Genomic DNA, 21,575 nt, shown 5'->3' on the forward strand with positions numbered 1-21,575 from the left:
ATGCCAGATACAATTTTCAAAGTCTGTATCAATCTCAGTAAAATGTCTGTATTTGTCTGCTGTTGAGATTTCGGTAAAATTTTACCGAATTCGGCGATTTATTTAAAGTGTGTACATACAGGAATTAGAAAATTATTAAATAATCATGCACTTTTGACAACGTAGAATATCGAGGTTTCAATAATCCAAAAGTCGGTGTAAGGCTTAGTCAAGTTAAGTACGAGATTCTGAAGGCAAGTAAGGTTGCTGTAGAGGTCGAAATACACAGAAAGAAAAATCATTATTAATAATAAAAATTCCGTTGGTTAAAATAAAAAGTTTCGTTGGTTCTTTTTCGTAGAGAGTTGCGTATTTTCAGAATGAAAGTCCGTCAACTTTTGGTTCAATCAAGAGTAAATTAGCTATCCGCTGTTCTAGACTTAAAAGTTTGAACTTTCCAAAACAAATTGTAAAACTGTCAAATAAAAAAAAAGGTACACTGTTGAGGTTAAAGTTTTATTTTTGTTCCAAATGACAGTATATTGATAGGATTTCTTTTTTCATAAAATCAAGAGAAAATTTATAAACCAAGACACGTTTTATTAAACAAATTTAATTATTTAATTGAAATCTTCTTTCACATAAACAGCGGGTTGCGATTATGTTTTTTTCGGGAGAAGCCTGTTCTGGCTGTTCTGGTAGACCTCTCGATCCGACGGTGATAGGTATATCGCTTGATCCATCCTTTCATGTTGAACCGACGGCACCTGTTGTCAACGACTTGGTCAAGTTTATCAGAAACTGTCCCTTGGGGTTCCAAATGGCGTCATCTGATCGTAAAATAATAGGATATTGAGCGATTCGTTTTGGTCGTAACATTTGTATGTACTTACCACTCATCTGTGTTCCGCCCAACAGGAAATAACTCCATGAAGTGATATGTCCAAGGCCATTATCGCAAATGGTGGGGTATCATAGATCCTAGCCAGTTTTGATTGTTCCGGCTCAACATTTGGGGGGCAAATACAAAAGTGACAATGAAAAATAATGCATAAAGAAATATTGTTTTGTCGTAGCTATAAATATAATTAATAGCAATCGATTATAGGATCGTTAAACTATATTTGTAATGTTACTCACCTCATAAATCACTGCAATTAAATCTGTAACAAGTGATTGCAACTCCAAACAATCACAGAACCAATCGTATAACTTCTTTTTGTTTCGTGGTAATCTGTCACGGCGCATTTTTTTAAACATTGTGTGTTTTGAAAATAAAAGTTTAAAAACTTTTGTTTTCATGAGACTAATTTCAAAGTTGACACCCAGACCCGACAAAAAATATTGTTTAATTAAACACTTTACTTTAGATTTTAAAGTTTTTACTTTTATTTTAAAGAAAAAATATCACTTCTCAAGAAGAAAGTTCAATATATTTGATAAAATAATGTTTGTTCTTTCTGTGTGCGTATTTTAGAAGTTACTGCAAAGCTACAATCTAGTAGTGAAATTAAAAGGGATAATACTATTTCGTCTTATGACAAGTGAAGATATTAAACTAGCTGTGTAGAATAATGTTCTTGCTTATCAATATGTACCGCTTTGACTCCAATTCCGAACGTGATTCATATTCTGAACACTGGCGTTTTAGCGCCCTCAAACTAAAGGATCAAGATTACAAACGAATTCAAGATCCAATGATGAAAAATACACGAATAAAGCCAAAATGGCAATTTGAACGCGAGTGTTTGGAATATGAGTCATGTTTGCAATTTGAGTCAAAACGGGTAGTTACCTTAGCATAAATTGATCATTCATATTCACGCTATTTTCTAACTGAAAATCCGTCAGGAAGCTCAAAAGAGTTCGGTTCCGAGGAGAGGCATAGAAGGAATAAATCCGTTTGGAAACCCAAAGAACTGAACGGACATCTTTTGGATTCACAAACGGAGAACCTTTGGTCTTTCGAACTTCTTTGGGCCTACGAACTATTTTTGCGCTTTTTGAACAAAATTCTTTTGGCTTCCGAAGGGAATCTTTTTAGGCTTCGGAATCACAAAAGGATATCCCTTGTACAGAGAAAGAAAAAAAAAATTAGAGGCCCAGCTGGCTCCACTCGGAATCCTAAAAGTATTCCTTTCGAAAGTCTAAAAGGAATCCCTTTGAAAGTAAAATCCAAGATAATTTCGTTCAGGAGCCCAACAAGGTTTCGTTCGGAAATCCAAATTAATTCTGTTTTGGAAGCCCAAAAGAATTTCTTTCGGAAATATAATAGAATTCCTTCCAGAATCCCAAATAATTTCATTCGGAAAACCAGAGAACGGCCTTGTTTTAGGTTTACGAACCGATTTTTTTGGTTTTCTAAACGGAGCTCTTTTTAGGTTTCGGAAGGAACTCTTCTAGGTTTTAGAATCGATTCCTTTTGCGCTTCCTAACAAAATTCTTTTATGGCTTCGGTAGTAAATCCCATAGATATTCTAATCGGGATCATTTGTCCAGAAACAGAAAAAGACTCCGTTCAGCCCAGAACGCTTCAATCGAAAGTTCAAAAGTATTTCTTTCGAAAGTCCGAAAGGATTCCGTTCGGAAAACTAAAAGTATTCCGTTCGGAATTTTAGAATGATTTTGTTCAGAATCCAAAAGGATTTCTCTGGAAATGAAAGTGAAATGTAGTGATTCGTTTCGAAAGCCCAACAGAAACTCGAAGGGATTTCGTTAGTAAACCCAGAAGGATTACGTTCGGAAATTCACATAATTTTGTACGGAAATCCATATGAACGGATATCTTTTGGGCAACGTAATGGTATTCTGTTGGGCTTTGAACGGGTTCCTGTTTGGCTTCAGAATGGATTAATTTTGGACTTCTGGTATCTTTTTAGGTTTCCGAAAAGAATAAAAGATTCTCTTAAAAGAATTGTTTCAAATGCTAAAAGGATTATGTTTGGAACTCAAAAGGGATCCCATAAAGAAGCCTAAAAGGCTTCGCTCAAAATTCCAGAATGATACTGTTTGGAAACCTTATAGAATTCCGTACGAAATCCCCACAACGATTTTGTTTGAATTCCCCAAAATGGTTTAATTAGAAAGCCCAACAGGATTCTGTTTAGCAGCCCAAAATTTTCAAAAACTAAATATCTGTAAAAGTCTGTAACTTCAATCAAAAGTCTGTATAATGTCTGTAATCTGTATGATGTCTGTATGCAAGACCAAATGTCTGTATAAATACAGACATGTCTGTATGTCTGGCATCCCTGCTTGCCGATTGACACGCTGATGTGTGATTCTATTAACACACGCTGAAGGCATTTTGCTCAAACCCCATAGTATGGTCGTCAGAGCAGTATCGTGGATTCCCGGTGCCCTTTTCGAACTCTTTTTTGGGCGTCCCTCTCTTACTAAGGAAAAAATGTGCAATATTTTACATTCAATCTAAATTTTGAATCTCACTTAAAAGTAAGATTAAAAAGTTTAGTGTATGGAAGATGCTACAAATAGCAAGCAGTATTTGTCTGTATGTTCCCAAAAAGTTTTGAAATTTTGCGATTCTTGCAATAGTTGCAAAATATGGCAAAATTTGTATGGGACCTTGCAGAGTCGTTGGTATTTCTGGATCTTTGTATACAATCTGTAAAAACATTCAGATTATTGAAATGACTGAAAGTTCTCCAATCATTATTTATTTCAGCTCATACTGTCCATAACGCCTGTTTATTACACTCAATTGAAGGAACTGACGTATTTAAAGTACATCACTGAGAAGGGAGATTTGTCAAAAGATCGGGAGATCATGACAAATCATCTACAAATTTCTGGAAAATCTAACTTTGAAATGGATCGATCGAAGGTCGAAATCGCTATCGGAAATAGGTATTCGGTATTAATCTACCAAAACCTGTATAAGAACTGGGCATATGCGAAATTGTAATGTAAGAAAAGCTTACAAAATTGTTAGATTATTATACAATATTTGTATAAGAATCTAGCAATTTCACATATGCTCAGTTCTTATACAGGTTTTGGTAGATTCTTATACAGAATTGTTAGAAAATCTAACAACTGCCGGTTGGGTGTAGTAAATTGCGGTAGTTTTCCAAACATTTAACAGTTTGGCGTGATGGTAGATTCTTATACAGAATTGTTGGAAAATCTAACAACCGCTAGTTGGGTGTGCATTGGTAAAAAAGAAAACATCGACTAAGAGAAATCCATCAATGCAGTTACGCCCTTATGATTCTAAACGCGAGATTTGAGCGAAAATTCCCTTCGAAATTTGGTGACAGTAATAGTTTCAAAAATCCGATTCACAAATTTCAAATAACTTTTCGAATATGAGATTTTAAGACTTTTTCTTGGCCCTTTGTATCCGGTTTCGGAAGTCTTAGAGAATCCGAGATAGCGGTCAAAACTAAGACCAAATTATTTGTCATGATGATTTGAGATAGAAACAAAATTCTTTGTTTGCGCTAAATTACTCAAAATATTCTCACCATAAAGCTTTGGACTATGTCGGTTTGATATTAATTGGCCCATAAACTAAAAAAAAGGTTCTATTTCTCATAACGTTATTCTTGATTTCGGCGCCCTTCGGAGGGCCAACCCGGCCAACCTCATGCTATGGCGCTGATGGTCGTAAATAATTTTTGCCTTAAGTAAATGCGAATTGAAGATCGGTGGTATTGTAAGTTTAAAAAAATATGAAAAGCGTTTCACATTATAAATGTCAAAAAATAAAAATCATTTTGTTGGATCTTTCTAATTAAAATAAAGGCTTGAACAAAACCCACCAAAGATCATCTTGTAATTGGTTTGGATTCCTATGAACTAGATATTGATGTGATGTTAACAAAAAACAAAAATGTTAATTGAATATTAATAACAACAATAGGTATATGATTACTAATTTTTCCATATGTTACTTCCAGCTTTTGATTTTGCTTCGGCAAACTTCCTCTCATTTTCATATGTATTGCAAGCTTAAAATTGTCACGTTCATTTGTTGATCACCAATCCAATATTTCTGTTATTTTTTTCGTCAATCTCACCTGTTAGTAGTATAGATCATGCAAACTTAAAGAAATAAACCAATTCATAAAAAAACAAAAAGAAAAATTCTTTATTCCTCTATATCTTGACCTCTATACAAATATGTATTGCTTAGATATAATTCCCTCATAATTACGATCCTTTACTTTAAGATTACTTTTGCCATCGAACTTAGACCTAGCTTGTGCTTGATTAATGCTGCACCGTAGTAAAAATAAACTAATCAGACCAGTTGTATAAATTAATATTATGACATCTATGGCACGTGGCGCTTTAGTGTAACACAAAAAGATTACTAGTACAAAATTATACAAAATTATAATCTAAAAGACATACAAACTTTCGTACAAATTTAAATCGGTAAAGACTATTTTTGGTTTTTGCCTAAACTTGTCCTAAACTTTTCCTAACGTTTTTTTTTGTCTTTTGGTCGTTCCAAAATAATTCCACTGACTCGCGATACAGTTTTTTTTTTGTTTTTGAGTGTATATAAATGTTTTCTAAACGGTATCATTTTTTTCGTTACAATATCAACAGAAAGCGTAAATTATCTTTTTAAAATAGTTTGTCCGAGACGCGAAAATAAAATTGCTAATTTAGAGCATTTTCGTATCACAGATTCAGTTTACTTTTTTGACTCACGCCTAATGTTTCTTTTTTTCAGTTCATGATGTAAATGATACAATATGTAAGTTATTTTTAAACATAAAGTTAAAATAAATCTCACTCTTCACTAGTTAGAATAACTTGCGACGTACGAAATCGCATTCCACACTCTTACTGCAAGCGATCAAGCCTGCCGCCACAATCAGCTTCAATTGGATTGTCTTTTATTCGAACTGCATTCCGACGATGCGTGTTTGCTTGTGTTCCGAAACGTTTCGTTGATTTCCCAACAACACACTTGTTTGCACACTTGTCGTAAAGGTAATATAGTAATAATAAGGTTAAAATAGAATTATTCGTAAAATTGGCCTAAACGTCATATATCACGAGTCTTTAGTCTTCTTAAATTTTCCTTTTTGGTTTTATCGTTTTTTGCCTAAACTTTTTTTTTCTTTCTAAATAATGTGCCATCTACTTTATTAACTTTTGGTAAGTTTACGCGATTTTTTTTAGAAGAGATGTAACATAACACATTTGAATAAAAGATTTGAAACTGAATTAATTTATTCGTATGATTCTGTAAAACTGGTTATGATTTACACATTTTCTGTCTACACACAAAATACGTTTTTGAAATAGTCTCGGCTGCAGGACAACAAAGTTCAATTATTGTAACATGAATGTGATGGTTTTGCAAAAGATATCTACAATTATTAATTAGGAAACCAACCGTTTTTCCAGAGAATACTCTGCTTAGGTTCCCCTGTAATAAAAAAAATATATGTTAGAACTTTTAAGGACAAGCCTCCCGGAATCCAAAACTAAATTCACTCGAGTTTTCAAGGGTGCACCACCTAATACGGAAGCAACGCATAACGCTCATTTTTATTATTCCAGCTTTGCTGCGTCGCATGCGTGGAATAATAAAAATTATAGTTGTGCGTTGCTTCTGTGCTGAATGGAACACCCTTGAAAACGTGAGTGCATTCAGTTTTGGATTCCGCGAGGCTTGTCCTTAAGCTCATAAGAACGACGAACGAATCGAAGGATACCCAACTGGAGAAAATTTGAACGCGTTGTGAAGGAAAATTTACGAGGCAATCAATGCAAGAGTCGATAGAGGTACTTGGTACCACACAAGAAAACCAAAGGAAAGGCTGGTTTGATATGAAGTGCTAACAACCAGAACAGGAACAGCATGCTCATGGTAGCTACACGTCAAAAATAGAAAACGATGAATGGACACTCGGACAGAGAGGGTACAAACAGAATCAGGATTGAGGATGATGGACAAGTAGTGGAGTCACCCACGCTAGACGAAATGAGGAAGGCTGTTCAAGCGCAAAAGAATGATTAGGCGACAGGGAAGGCTGGCATCCCGCCCTAGTTTCTAAAAGTTGGGCGTGGTCGGCTGAACGAAAAAAATCCGCCAAGTGATTGAAATGATTTGGGAGGGAGAAGAAATGCTTTCGAGCTGGTTTGATGGCCTCATATGTCCTATCTACAAGAATGGGCATATACTCGATTGTGTTAACTATCGAGGTATAACACTCCTCATAGGTGCTCTTCTGAATTCTGTTTAGCAGACTGCGCCCGTTTTCGGAGACCTTTGTCGGCGAATGTCTAAGCGGTTTTCCAGAAGAACGATCAACAACGGACCAGATGTTTACTCTGCGTCTGCTTGATAAATTCCGGGAATACAACTAAGTGGTGGACCTATCATCTGTTTGTGGACACCCAGGCAGCGCACGACTCAGTGAAACGGAACGAACTGGTGAGACATCCGATTCGTTTGTGACGTTGAATTGGAAGCGGCTTTGATGCCTTTAAAACGGGATATTGATAGATTAAAGCTGATTATGAACTCTGTCAAAACTAAGTATCTGATGGCTGTCAGAGAATGGGGCAGTCCAACCGGTGTTGGTTCCGAGGTGGAAATGGATGGGATGCGATTTGAGGTTGTCAACAAATTCATATATCTTGGAGCACTCGTTACCCTAGCAGCGCAATCCAGACCGATTCGGTTGCAGCAATCCAAATGGGACTAAATTTGGAAAAAAAATCTGGTCGAATGGTTCTAGAAAATCTTTAGACATTCTTGAGTGTATTGTTATAATGAAAAGTGCTTCTTATAGAATTACTTTATTGTATGTTCTCAAAAAACTTCGCGGAAAAGAATTATTTCTCTGGGATCTCAGAAACGATCATCAGTTTGATTCGATCACCTGATTATCGCGTGTGGGCAGCTATATGGCTCATAGCCGCTACGTTTGCGGCTACTAGACAGGAATCAAGATTCTTCTTTAGATCCAAAGGGGACAATATTCAATATTCGCGCGATGGCCGGCATCGGAATCCCCACAGAGTCCAGAATCCAGTGGCATGCAACGAGTGGCTGGCACTCCTCAAAAGTCAAAATCAACAATGCCGTCTCCTGTTATAGGAGAGGTGACAACTTTGAAAGGCGTTGGAAAAGCTGTTGCACACGGAGTACGACATCTCTAACGGGTATACACCATTAGACATAAATACGTTAGGCATAAGGACGTTAGGCCTAATGGACGTCAACCCGAGCAGAAGCGACGACCTCGATAACAGAAATTGGTATGAACTAGCCTTGCATAAGAGGTGAAATACTAAAAAATAATATGCAAAATACTTTAGTTTAGGCGTAACATGTTTAGGTATTTCAATACCGAACGAATAATAATTTGTGATGCGTTTGGTATTGTAATAACAGAGTATGTTATGCCTGAAGTATTGTGCATATTAATTTTTGGTATTTTACTGCTTATGCAAGGCTAGTTCATAATAGAGTATAGTCCCAAGTAGGTAACCAAAAGTTTCTTTAAAGTTTCTCAAACATTATTTTGGGCTTCCAGGAAAAAATGTGGTCGAATGGTTCTAGAAAACCTTTAGACAATCTTGAGTGCAATTTTAAGAATGAAGAGTGATTCCTTTTTTACGGACTCTTTCTGATTCTCTACGATAGCAGCACTGCAAAGCAAGCACCACCAACATCACTGGACCCAGAGCATCCTCGCAAATACGCGCCAACAGACCTGCTATCCGGTACCGAATACCAAGGCCGATATTTTTTTTTAACCTCAGCTGACGTGTAGGCATTTAATTAATTGACTTGATTAACCTTTCGAGACGGATGGGTCATATATGCTCAGCGTTTTAGATCACAGAAGAGGGCTAGGTCCCCACTTTCTTCAGCAAAAATGTTCATCAGGATGTCGACTACTCAGGAAAAATATTGGAAGTCAAGTTTGATCATACCCTGAAGACCCAGAAATCCGAAACCTTGGGGAGATTTCGCTTCTTAGAGCATGCAGATGAATCTGAAATGTTTGGATCATATATCACATTGTTTCATAAATCTAAACACTCAATCAAGTTTAGTCATCTTGATCGTTGAGGCAGTGATCAATTTTCAGAAATACGAGATGTTCAAGGTTCTCCAAAACGTTCTCGAGTTCAGCCAACAGTATCTACCAGATCGACCAAGGCTTAAGCAATGTCCTCATCATCGGCATATACTCAATCTGGTCCAATAGGCACATGCGCATCGCATAAACCTAATTTTCTTGAATACGAGATGTTCAAGGTACTCCAAAACGTTCTCAAGCTCAACCCAAAGTATCTATCGGATCAACCAAGGCTTTTCGCGATGTCCTAAGCATCGTTATGTACCCAACCTGATTCAATAACAAAATTTTCTTGAATGCGAGATGTTCAAGGTACTCCAAAACATTGTCGAGTTCGGCTCAAGGTATCTACCAGATCTATCAAGGCTTTTGCAATGTTCTTATCTTCGGCATATACCCAATCCGGTCCAATACGCATATGCGCATAATGGAAACCCAATTTTCTACTAGGTGTTCAAGGTACTCCAAAACGCTCGCGATTTCAGTTCAAATAATCTACTAGATTAACTAGATTAATCATGACATTTACAAATGTACCAAATCCAGTTTAAGAAGCATAGGATCCTAATTTTTATGAACATAAAATGTCCAAGGTCCTACAAAATTATGTTGATTTAAAATTAAGATATCTACTACTACACCCGGTTTTTTTCTTACACGCGTGGGTTTTAGTTGATTACAACCTTTAGTGTCGATGAAACTATGAGTTAACCTCATGAAAAAAATCACAAAAAATCAAAGAAAATTCAGGTGGTATTTAAAAAGCTGTGAAAAATCAGGTTAACAGGGAAATTAAAGAATTCCAAACGTGTAAAAAAATATTGGGTGTATCCACAATAACTAAGAAAGGGTTTGTGACGTCCTTGGAAAATTGTTCGAGAGGACTGTCAGAGTAACCAAGAAAATATTTTTGTATGGCATCATTTGTTTCTGCGAGTTGATATGGACTCTAGAATATTGACTCATGGAGGTCCACTGTAGCTTGTAAAAGAATTGAGTTTAATCCTAATGGCTCGATGGAACTGCTGGGATATTTAGTGATGCACGGATAAATCATTCAGGACTTGGTTGATCAGGTTGATTGCATGTTCGGAACTCAAGGACGTTTTGGAGAACCAAACAGGCCTGAGGTAGCTTAAAAAAAAGAAATAAGTACCATTCTACCGGCTCAATGGACCTGCTGGGATGTTCAACGATGCATGGATACATAGTTCAGGACTTAGTTGATCGGCTGGATCACATGTTCTGAACGCCCTGATGATACGAAAAGGTATGTACTAGCTTGAAAAAGTAATGAGTGATATTCTATCGGCTCAATGGACCTGCTGGGATGTTCAACGATACACGGATACATCGATGAGGCCTTGGTTGATCAATTGAATCGCATGTTCTGACCTTCGAGACGTTTTGGAGAACCGGAAAGTCCTGTAGTAGTAAAATGTAGTAAAAATAATAAGTGAAATGCTATCGGCACAATGGACCTGCTGGGATGTTCAACGATACACGGATACATCGTTCAGGACTTGGTTGATCGGCTCGATCACATGTTCTGAACTTCAGGACGTTTTGGAGAACCGAAAAGGCCTGTAGTAGCTTGTAAAAGTAATAAGTGAAATGCTTTCGGCTCAACGGACCTGCTGGGATGTTTAACGATGCACAGATACATCGTTCGGCGGTCGCGCTGCAGCAAGGTACCCGGCAGAACGTGGAACGTTATAGACGGAAGCGGAGACAGCAGACCCGCCTTTTTCAGGAGAAGAAACGCCGCCTGGAAGAAGCGGAGTGCGAGGAGATGGAACAGCTGTGCCGTTCTCAAGATACACGCAAGTTCTATCAGAAGCTCAACGCATCCCGCAAAGCCTTCGTGCCGCGAGCCGAAATGTGCCGGGATAAGGATGGGAGCATCTTGACGGACGAACGTGTGGTGATCGAAAGGTGGAAGCAGCACTACGAGGAACATCTGAATGGCGCTGAGAGTATAGGCAGTGAAAGTCAAGGCAGCGGAGGAGATGACTACGTCAGTTCAGCGGACGATGGAAGCCAACCAGCCCCCACCTTGAGGGAAGTTAAGGATGCCATTCAACAGCTAAAGACCAATAAAGCAGCTGGTAAGGATGGTATTGGAGCTGAGCTCATCAAGATGGGCCCGGAAAAGCTGGCCACTTGCCTGCACAAACTGATAGTCAGAATCTGGGAAACCGAACAGCTACCGGAGGAGTGGAAGGAAGGGGTTATATGCCCCATCTACAAGAAAGGCGACAAACTGGAGTGTGAGAACTTTCGAGCGATCACCATCCTTAATGCCGCCTACAAAGTGATATCCCAGATCATCTTCCGTCGTCTGTCACCATTAGTGAACGAGTTCGTGGGAAGTTATCAAGCCGGCTTCGTTGACGGCCGCTCGACAACGGACCAGATCTTTACTGTACGGCAAATCCTTCAAAAATGCCGTGAATACCAGGTCCCAACGCACCATCTGTTCGTTGATTTCAAGGCGGCATACGACAGTATAGACCGCGTAGAGCTATGGAAAATTATGGACGAGAACAGCTTCCCTGGGAAGCTTACCAGACTGATCAAAGCAACGGTGGATGGTGTGCCAAACTGTGTGAAGATTTCGGGCGAACACTCCAGTTCGTTCGAATCGCACCGGGGACTAAGACATGGTGATGGACTTTCGTGCCTGTTGTTCAACATTGCGCTAGAAGGTGTCATGCGGAGAGCCGGGTGTAACAGCCGAGGTACGATTTTCAACAGATCCAGTCAATTTATTTGTTTCGCGGATGACATGGACATTGTCGGCCGAACATTTGCAAAGGTGGCAGAACTGTACACCCGCCTGAAACGTGAAGCAACAAAAGTTGGACTGGTGGTGAATGCGTCAAAGACAAAGTACATGCTTGTGGGCGGAACCGAGCGCGACAGGGCCCGCCTGGGAAGCAGTGTTACGATAGACGGGGATACTTTCGAGGTGGTCGAGGAATTCGTCAACCTCGGATCCTTGCTAACGGCTGACAACAACGCTAGTCGGGAAATACGAAGGCGCAGCACCTGTGGAAGTCGGGCCTACTACGGGCCCCAGAAGAAACTGCGGTCGAAAAGATTCGCCACCGCACCAAATGTGTCATGTACAAGACGTTAATAAGACCGGTAGTCCTCTACGGACATGAAACATGGACAATGCTCGAGGAGGACTTGCAAGCACTCGGAGTATTCGAGAGACGGGTGCTTAGGACCATCTTTGGCGGTGTGCAAGAAGACGGTGTGTGGCGGCGAAGAATGAACCATGAGCTCGCCCAACTCTACGGCGAACCCAGTATCCAGAAGGTAGCTAAAGCCGGAAGGGTACGATGGGCAGGACATGTTGCAAGAATGCCGGACAGCAACCCTGCAAAGATGGTGTTCGCTTCCGATCCGGCAGGTACGAGACGGCGTGGAGCGCAGCGAGCGAGATGGGCAGACCAGGTGCAGAACGACTTGGCTAGCGTGGGGCGTATCCGAGGATGGAGAGATGCGGCCTCGAACCGTGCATTGTGGCGTCAAATTGTTGATTCAGTGTTATCTGTTTAGATGTTAACTAAATAAATGAAAATGAATAGATATATCGTTCAGAGCTTGGCTGATCAGGTAGATCACATGTTCTGAACACCAGGACGTCTTGGAGACTATGAAATGGTTTACGTTTATGCATAACTCGATCAATTTATGTCCTATGATCACATAGATATTTTTGGACATATATCACAGCTTAGGACATTTGGTTTCTAGACATATTGCCTTATACATTCGGAGATATCTACTCCAGAACAGTTTGGACGGCCTAGAACATCCGAAATATTTCAACGCTTCTTCAGTTATATCTATACTAGTTTTGACAGGGTCCAGTGAAAAAACCCAAAATTGTACGTTAAATCTCCATAAAAAATAGTCCTGAATGGACCAGGTTATCATTTCCAAATTGATTATCGGGTACACTCGAGTTCCTCACAAGGACTTTATAGTGTGTAAGTTTCCTACACCGTATGGCATTTCTTCTGTAGGTGTCCTAAATGCTAAATTAAATATCCTGTAGCATCAGGAACACACTGCTAGCTGATCCTGTCAGCCTTACAGACCTCATTTGTTTTTGGAAAGAGAGTGGACTGTATCGACAAATTTAACAACTCTCTATCACCTAGTTTAAAACTGTTTCTGTCAGTACGGACTTTTCGCGCACCTCAACTCGGAATGTAAATCCCTCAGGTTCCATGGTTACACCAAGGATTTAAGAACAGTCCCCCATTGAGGACACCCTCTCCTATGTGAACAAAAACGAAAAAATGAGAAACGCTGGTTCTATCAGAAAATGAAAAACGCTAGTTTTATCAGAAACCCAACGTATCTCGCAAAAGCTTCATTCCACGAGCCGAGACGTGCAGGGTTAAGAATGTGATCAACAAAGCTGACCTCACCATGATGGGCTCGGAACCCGAGCAAAGCTTGAGAGCAAATCGATAACTTGTATTGATGTTGTGAAATCTCCGATTATGATTACTTAATTTGAAATCTTTTTGGTCGTTTCATACAAAATTTTCAGAGATTGATTACTAAAAATGTGAAGGAGGGGAGGGGTAGCGGGAGGGGCAAGCGACGCAGAGTACCACCTGGTAGAGCTAATCCGGCTTACATCCACGAAAATATGTTTGATAAATCATCGCCACAAGCGTTTTAGTAGCTTATTAAGCAACAGTAACCATCCGATATTTGTATAATATTTAATATTACTGAAATATTTTTCGGCCCTTTCTTTTGGGGTTCGAATACGATTGATTTGCTACGCGTACATTTTTTTGACAAGTGCAAGTATATTTGCATTTGTTTCAATTATTGAACTTCATCTTATACATTTTCAGTTATCTTTTAACAGATGCTGTATCCTGCAGCCGTTGCTTTTCTTTCCGCGACAAATCGAATCCCTTAAAACTACAGTTCATTTTACCATTCGTTTCCTCGACTTTTTTTTTCTTTTTTTGCTTTGCTCACGATAGGAATAAATACCCACTTCGGCGTTGATTGCTGTAAAAACGTCTGACAATTCACCGACGTTTGCCTATTTATTCTTAGCTAGTAGACGACGTGAGTTTAGTGTTGTGTAGTTACTGCTTATCACCGGTACGCTGATTCGTGATGTCTGTAACGAAAGGAAACCACACTGGCACGCACATTGTAGTGAGCCCTGTGATTGTTTATGTGTAACTTGTGTTTAAGAGTGTGTATGTTCTGCGAGTATAAGTTATGACAGAAAACAATTCGTTAAACAATAGAAAATAACATCCTCTGCGGTTACACAGGAAGTAAACATGTTAAATAAAATACGTTCCTATTGCTATTGTTCGCTTCGTTCTATTTTATGGTCAGTTATATATTGTAGGATAAAAAAGGAAACATCGGTAAATATTTGATTGTAGTCTCTGTTGTTGCTTATTCAGCAAGTGTATCGGCTCTTTCATTCACATTGGCTCTATTGTGGTTTTGTTGCAATGGCGGGTATAAATATAACAATAAATGTTGCATTTCATATTGTTCTAGTTTGCTTGATTTATCTATTGTTGACTGGTGTGTTTGCGTTTGTATAACTTAATTCTTCTATTGTTTTCTGTTTATTGTTTGTTATGCTTTGCGGTGTCTATTGTATTGATTATGTGATCAATTGTTTTACTCAATTAACTATTTCTGTTCTGTTCATTACTTAATAAAGTTTTCCACTGTTAAAAAAGTTTATAATAAAAATAGCACCATCTGTTTTGTTATTGTGGAAGTTATATACCTATGTTTTGTTTGTTTCCTCAGTTGCTCTATTTTTAGTTAGATTGGTTTGTTGATTTACAGTCGTTTTCTTCTTTTTGTTTGTAGTGGAGGTATTTCTTATAACCATCTTAACCATTTTACCGTGTTTTGAAGGTGGGTGTTTATTCCTGTCGTCCTCGCCATCGGGACCGAATGGAAAACTTTCTAATGTACAACAGCTAGGCACTCTTGTTCCTTACACAATACTAAGATTAATCTCATAGATGTAGATACCCTCTTCCAATATAGTTTAGAGTCATTTTTAATCGGGCATCGATCATCGAAAAGTCAAAATTTATCTTTTGAGCTTATTTTGGCATTTATCTTACTGGTAACAACTGCTTCAGTATGATAGAATTCTTCAGTACATACAAGAACTCCAGTCAGTTTTGACTTTTTTCTTTTAAATCTAGACATATAGTTTTCCGCGTCATTATTTAATTACAACTTCCTCTATCGGATACGAAATGTTTGATTGCAAGTTAGTGCGCAAATTTTTCACCGACTATTTTACAATATCTAAAAAGCTCTTGTCGTATACGATGTGTATTCATGTGTAAAAAGCGAATCACTTCCCAACAGTCATCAGTCTTTGGTTTCGATTCATATTCATCCCGGAGAATAATGAGCGCCCATGCCTCGTACCTCCTGTGCACCGCTCCAGGCTGCATGATGTGTAGTCACGAATGGTAATTGTGATTATCACAGTCACGTGCTATAGTCCATTAAATTGTAGAAAGTGAAAAATTTGCACCAATATCTTGGACAATGGAAATTGCTTTTATGCTTCGTTAATTGATGTATCATATTTGAGAAACCACAGTGCGTTTTGTTGCCATTACTCCAAATCAGTCATGAGATTATCTCATTTGGTTTAAAGTCGTATCTTATATCATCCTCAAGTATATTAACTCTTGAGATGTGTTTTTCTCAATAATTTTAGTGATGAATGGCTATTAACGCTGGTGGTCCAGGTGGACCGGCATGTGGCGGCATCGGTACAGGACCCAATACCTGCTGATCGCCTATTTGATGTCACTGGGCCGCAATGGGCTGCGGAGCTGGAGCCGTAATCACAGCCGCCACCGATGCCGGAACGGCTGTCACGGTTGCCGTTGTGTGCGTTTGCTGCACGTTCGGATTAGATCCGTTGACGGCTGTTGTTGGTGGAACGCTGACAGCGGGTGCTATGGCAGTGTTGGCAGTGGCTGTGATTGATGGGTTCGGTGTAACGACCGCTGTTCCTGTCACGAATGACTGGTTAAATGCCGGTCCATAGCATTGTGGGAAATATATTTCATGTTTGACTGGCGTCATTCGTTGAATGAGATTGTTTTGCTTTTCCATAAGGAAAGTTGGCGACACTTTTTGCTCCAGCAGGCCATTGCTGTTGTTGTTATTATTATTATTCGTATTGTTGTTATTGTTGTTTGTATTATTATTATTGTTGTTATTATTCAGGGCTGCCAGCTTTCGAGATTTAGACGAATGGGGGTTCATATGATTATCGATATGTTTCTTCACTTCTTGCTCCGTAGCAAATCTTCGTCGACAGTTCGGCATCGGACAACAGAATGGACGATCGCCCTGAAAGAATGCAAAAGTATTCATTAGAAAGATTTTTAAAATTTAGATACGTAAAATGTGATCTTTGAGAATCTGCTAGTAGTAGCTTGAATAAGTAGTAGATGAGGTCAAACCGATGCATCGCAGAAGAATTTGACGACCAAACGACAAGGATGTCCCATAACAAATATTCCAGTACAATTTTGTTGTTCTTGTACAGTTTTAGAGAATATAGCAAAATATAATTCTGTGCATTAGATATGCATGAAAAAGTCGTCTAAAAGATCAAAATTGGTTAAGACTTTTTGGCAGTTAGCAGTTGCAGTACTACATGGATGAACTGTACCATCTCCGACGAATCGACGTATCACTCCATAGAAAATAATTCAATTCTGCTGCTCACGACGCCATGATGACAAATAATCGAACACTGCCGCCACCTTTGTAATAGATTGCGAAGTTCTTGTACCTTATCCGCCAACATACATATTGTCAGATTTTCGGGATATGATACACTGCGCGGGGTTTGTAAGGTTCCCAAATGGGTACTTGCACAAAACTTCACGCGGCGAATGACTGTAGAAAGGTACGGCCGTGCCAAACGATACACCGCAATGCTATTCACCCATAAGAATCAAGTAAACAGGGTGCAGAAAGCGCGGCGGTACTTTTCCTGAAGGGTACGCCGTGTGCAATTTTGAGAAAATCAGGCAATACGTATATTCACATTGCAATGGAATTGCGTCGTTCGTAGCTAATTTGACAGAAGCGATCGCCCGAATCAGCGAATGGCCATTGGAAAGTGGTGGACAGTCACAGAGACACGTCGGTTCGTCGGTGCTTCCATTACTCTGATAAGTAGTATTTCTGTAGATCTGGAAGTGTGGCTTTGGTTTTTGTCATCACCAATCTTGCATAGCTATCCATAGCAGATGCAATCACTTCGTTTGATCCGTTGTTCGAATTCCCTCTGCAGACATACACACTTTTTTCTGTTCTTTCCTGATTTAATTTATTCTAGCTCGTTGCAATATTCTTCTAGCTTTTAAAAAAGTTTTACGTAGCTCCGTATTCGTTACACGTCAGCTTCCTAAAGGAAAGTATATTTCTCAAGCTACCTTACGTTTGGGTTCAATCGTCCTTCATGAGCGGCACTAATAGCATACAGTCGCAAAAACCTGGAATTGAACCCGACTGGAATGCATAATTTAAAAGTAGGGATCATATCTCGCTTGCCTTAAACCCAGCAAATGCATGGCAGTAAAAAAAGGAACCATATCTTCCCTAGCCTTCTATCGGGCAAATGTGTGTTGCGAACAATAATCCGTTCTCATCGTGAAGTCTGATCTCCAAATTGTAAGGCATATATCCAAGCTTTATTTGATCCTTCTCCTCGTTCGCTCGATAGTTAGGAAGTAGGTATATGGTTGCTCATTTTCCCCAGTCAACAGTCAACCCAGTAGGTGGTGAGCTTGCCTGGACGTATGGACGTCGACACCTCAGGCGGGACGTGTGGGTGAGGATATGATGATGATGATGGTCCCGCCACATACCCCTACAAAGGTTTGAGCTAGACGATTTATTTTTAAGATAATTAATTGAATTTAATTTTTCAACAATTTAATCAGATTTGCAAAACAAAACAAAAACGATCTGATTACCATCACAGATATAAATTTCTTAACTTTCCATTACTATCCAGCAAAAATATTAAATGTAAAAAACTGTTTATTTCATCTACAGATTCTCATAAGTATCAGTAGTGATGCTTCGAGTGCATAAATGCAAAACTTGTGATACCTCTCGCACAGATTTCAAAAGTTCCACCAAGAATCGCGTTTCATGTAATTACAAGTAACGTTAGCCACTCAAAGCATCAATAATAATCTAATAAACTATGTCGTTGTCAACAAAATCAAAACTTGTGTTACCGCTCCGTCATATCAAAAGTTTCGGTATCAACCGCGGAAACCAAACTCTACTAGATAGCCTATTACTAATCCGCAGAATCATTGAAACAGCTGAAAAAGCGCAAGTCTGTACACAAATTTAAAAATCATTCATATCTGCTTTACGCGCGCGAGACTCAAACTTTGTAGACTACACAAGAAAAGGTCAAATTACAATTACGTCAATAAATATAAAATCCATCATCATCATCGAGGCGTACAAAATAGTTTATAAGTGCCTCAATAATTGAAAAACACAATTGTCCAAACAAAATATCCGTAGGTCAAACTTCGTCAAGATACAATAATTAATGATTTTTAGAAAGTCAACTAAGTAGCTGCTTAAAATACAGCTTTTACGTGTGAAACACAAAGTCTCTTGAATTGTGAAAATGTCGTTGCACGTTTGATATGTGTAGGCATCGAATTGAAATCATTGATACCTTTAAAAAACAAAGTTTTTTTTTTTTTTTTTTTTTTTTTTTTTTTTAAACTAATTTTATTTGCTAATTATCTAATACATGCATTCATCTTTTAGACTAGGTGTTCCGTGTTTTCTTAACACTATCATCCTTATTTGCTATGTTACATTTTTAGTTATTATTAATACATTTCAATTGCCTCTGGCAGTTAGAATATTTCCTCTGGTTGAATTGAACCATGTAGGAATTACAATGTTTTCTACTTAAACTAAACTTAACCTAATTTATACTAAGGGTACAAGGAGCTAATCGTTGCAATAGAAGATTGCAACGATTTTTGTCTAAAATTGGAAATTATTTTGTTGGACATTTGTTGCAATGTCTCAATATTAGAAATTCTATGAAGTTCATTGGTACTATACCACGGAGGCAACTTCAGAATCATTTTCAGAATTTTATTTTGAATCCTCTGAAGTGCCTTCTTTCTGGTATTGCAGCAACTAGTCCATATTGGCACAGCATACAACATGGCAGGTCTAAAATTTGTTTGTAAATCAAAAGTTTGTTCTTAAGACAAAGTTTTGATTTTCTGTTTATAAGTGGATATAGACACTTAATATATTTGTTACATTTGGCTTGAAGGCCTTCAATGTGATTTTTAAAGTTAATTTTGATCTAGCAGAAGTCCTAAATATTTAGCTTCGCTAGACCAATTAATTGGAACCCCATTCATAGTGACAATATGTCTGCTAGAAGGTTTCAAATAAGAAGCTCTCGGCTTATGTGGGAAAATTATAAGCTGAGTTTTGGAAGCATTCGGGGAAATTTTCCATTTTTGCAAGTAAGTGGAGAAAATATCCAAACTTTTTGCAATCTACTACAAATGACACGAAGGCTACGCCCTTTGGCTGAGAGACCTGTGTCATCTGCGAACAAAGATTTTTGACACCCTGGTGGTAAATCAGGTAAGTCAGAAGTAAAAATGTTATACAAAATGGGCCCCAGTATGCTGCCTTGGGGAACACCAGCTCTTACAGGTAATCTATCAGATTTAGAATTCTGATAGTTTACCTGCAGTGAGCGATCTGATAAATAATTTTGGATCAGTTTAATAATGTACAGAGGAAAATTAAAATTCATCAATTTTACAATCAAACCTTCATGCCAAACACTGTCAAATGCTTTCTATATCAAGAAGAGCAACTCCAGTCGAATATCCTTCAGATTTGTTGAGCCGAATTAAGTTCGTAACTCTTAATAACTGATGAGTGGTTGAATGCCCATGGCGAAAACCAAATTGCTCATCAGCAAAAATAGAATTGTCATTAATATGAACCATCATTCTATTTAAAATAATCTTTTCAAACAGTTTGCTTATTGAAGAAAGCAAACTGATTAAGCGATAACTAGAAGCCTCAGCTGGATTTTGTCCGGCTTCAAAATTGGAACAACTTTGGCGTTTTTCCATTTATCTTGGAAGTATGCCAATTGAAAACATTTGTTAAATAAATTCACCTAAAAGGATAAGAACTTCTCAGGAAGTTTTTTGATAAGTTTGTAGAAAATACCATCATCACCCGGGGCTTTCATATTTATGAATTTTCTAGTAATAGATCTCACTTCATCCAAATTAGTTCCCAACGTAGGGTCAAAAACATTATCTTGGTTGAGAATGTCTTCGAAGCTTCGTGTAACCTGATCCTCAATTGGACTAGTGAGACCTAGACTAAAATTATGGGCACTCTCGAACTGCTGAGCAAGTTTTTGAGCCTTTTCGCCATTTGTTAATAAAATTTTATTTCCCTCTTTAAGCGCTGGAATTGGCTTTTGAGGTTTTTTAAGAATTTTCGTTAATTTCTAAAAGGGTTTCGAACTGGGATCCAACTTCGAGACATTATTCTAAAAATTAGTATTTCTCAGAATAGCGAAACGTTTTTTAATTTCATTTTGCAAATCTCGCCAAATAACTTTCAACGCGGGATCGCGAGTTCTTTGGTATTGCCTTCTTCTCACATTTTTAAGACGGATCAGTAGCTGAAGATCGTCGTCAATAATAATGGAGTTGAATTTAACTTCACATTTCGGAATTGCAATGCCTCTGGCTTCGACAATTAAATTTGTCAAAGATACGAGAGCATTATCAATATCACTTTTGGTATCGAGAGGAATATCAACATCAAAATTCCTATCGATATACGTTTTATAGAAATCCCAATCAGCTCTATGATAATTAAAAGTAGAGCTGATTGGATTAAAAATGGCTTCTTGTGAGATTTCAAATGTCACAGGAAGGTGATCGGAGTCAAAGTCAGCATGAGTTACCAATTGGCCACACAGCTGACTTGAATCCGTTAAAACTAAATCAATTGTAGAAGGATTTCGACTGGAAGTTGGTCCATTGGGATATTGAATAGTATAATATCCCGCAGAACAATCTTCAAATAAAATTTTACCATTGGAATTGCTTTGAGCATTATTCCATGAACGGTGTTTGGCATTGAAGTCACCAATTACGAAGAATTTTGATTTGTTGCGAGTCAGAATTTGAAGATCAGCTTTCAACAAATTCTTTTGCTGCCCATTGCATTGAAAAGGCAAGTAGGCTGCAATGAAGGAAAATTGTCCAAAATTTGTTTCAACAGAAACTCCCAAGGTTTCAAAAACTTTGGTTTCAAACGAAGAAAATAATTTATGTTTGATACGTCTATTAATGACAATGGCGACCCCACCACAGGCGCTGTCAAGACGAT

General features: G+C 38.3%; 1 protein-coding gene across 4 annotated transcripts in view; it reads right to left on the reverse strand.

Annotated features, from left to right (window-relative positions):
• Positions 1 to 12,483: 12,483 nt before the first annotated feature.
• Positions 12,484 to 21,575, reverse strand: part of LOC134220345 (endothelial zinc finger protein induced by tumor necrosis factor alpha) — a 192,529-nt gene continuing 183,437 nt past the window's right edge. For all 4 annotated transcript variants that reach the window (XM_062699378.1, XM_062699377.1, XM_062699376.1 and 1 more), the window contains one exon: positions 12,484 to 16,475. In XM_062699378.1, coding sequence (XP_062555362.1) covers positions 15,924 to 16,475 — 552 coding nt within the window. In that variant the 3' untranslated portion in view covers positions 12,484 to 15,923. The remainder of the gene's footprint in view (positions 16,476 to 21,575) is intronic.

This window comes from Armigeres subalbatus, chromosome 3, assembly GCF_024139115.2.
Source record: "Armigeres subalbatus isolate Guangzhou_Male chromosome 3, GZ_Asu_2, whole genome shotgun sequence".
Lineage (NCBI taxonomy): Eukaryota > Metazoa > Arthropoda > Insecta > Diptera > Culicidae > Armigeres > Armigeres subalbatus.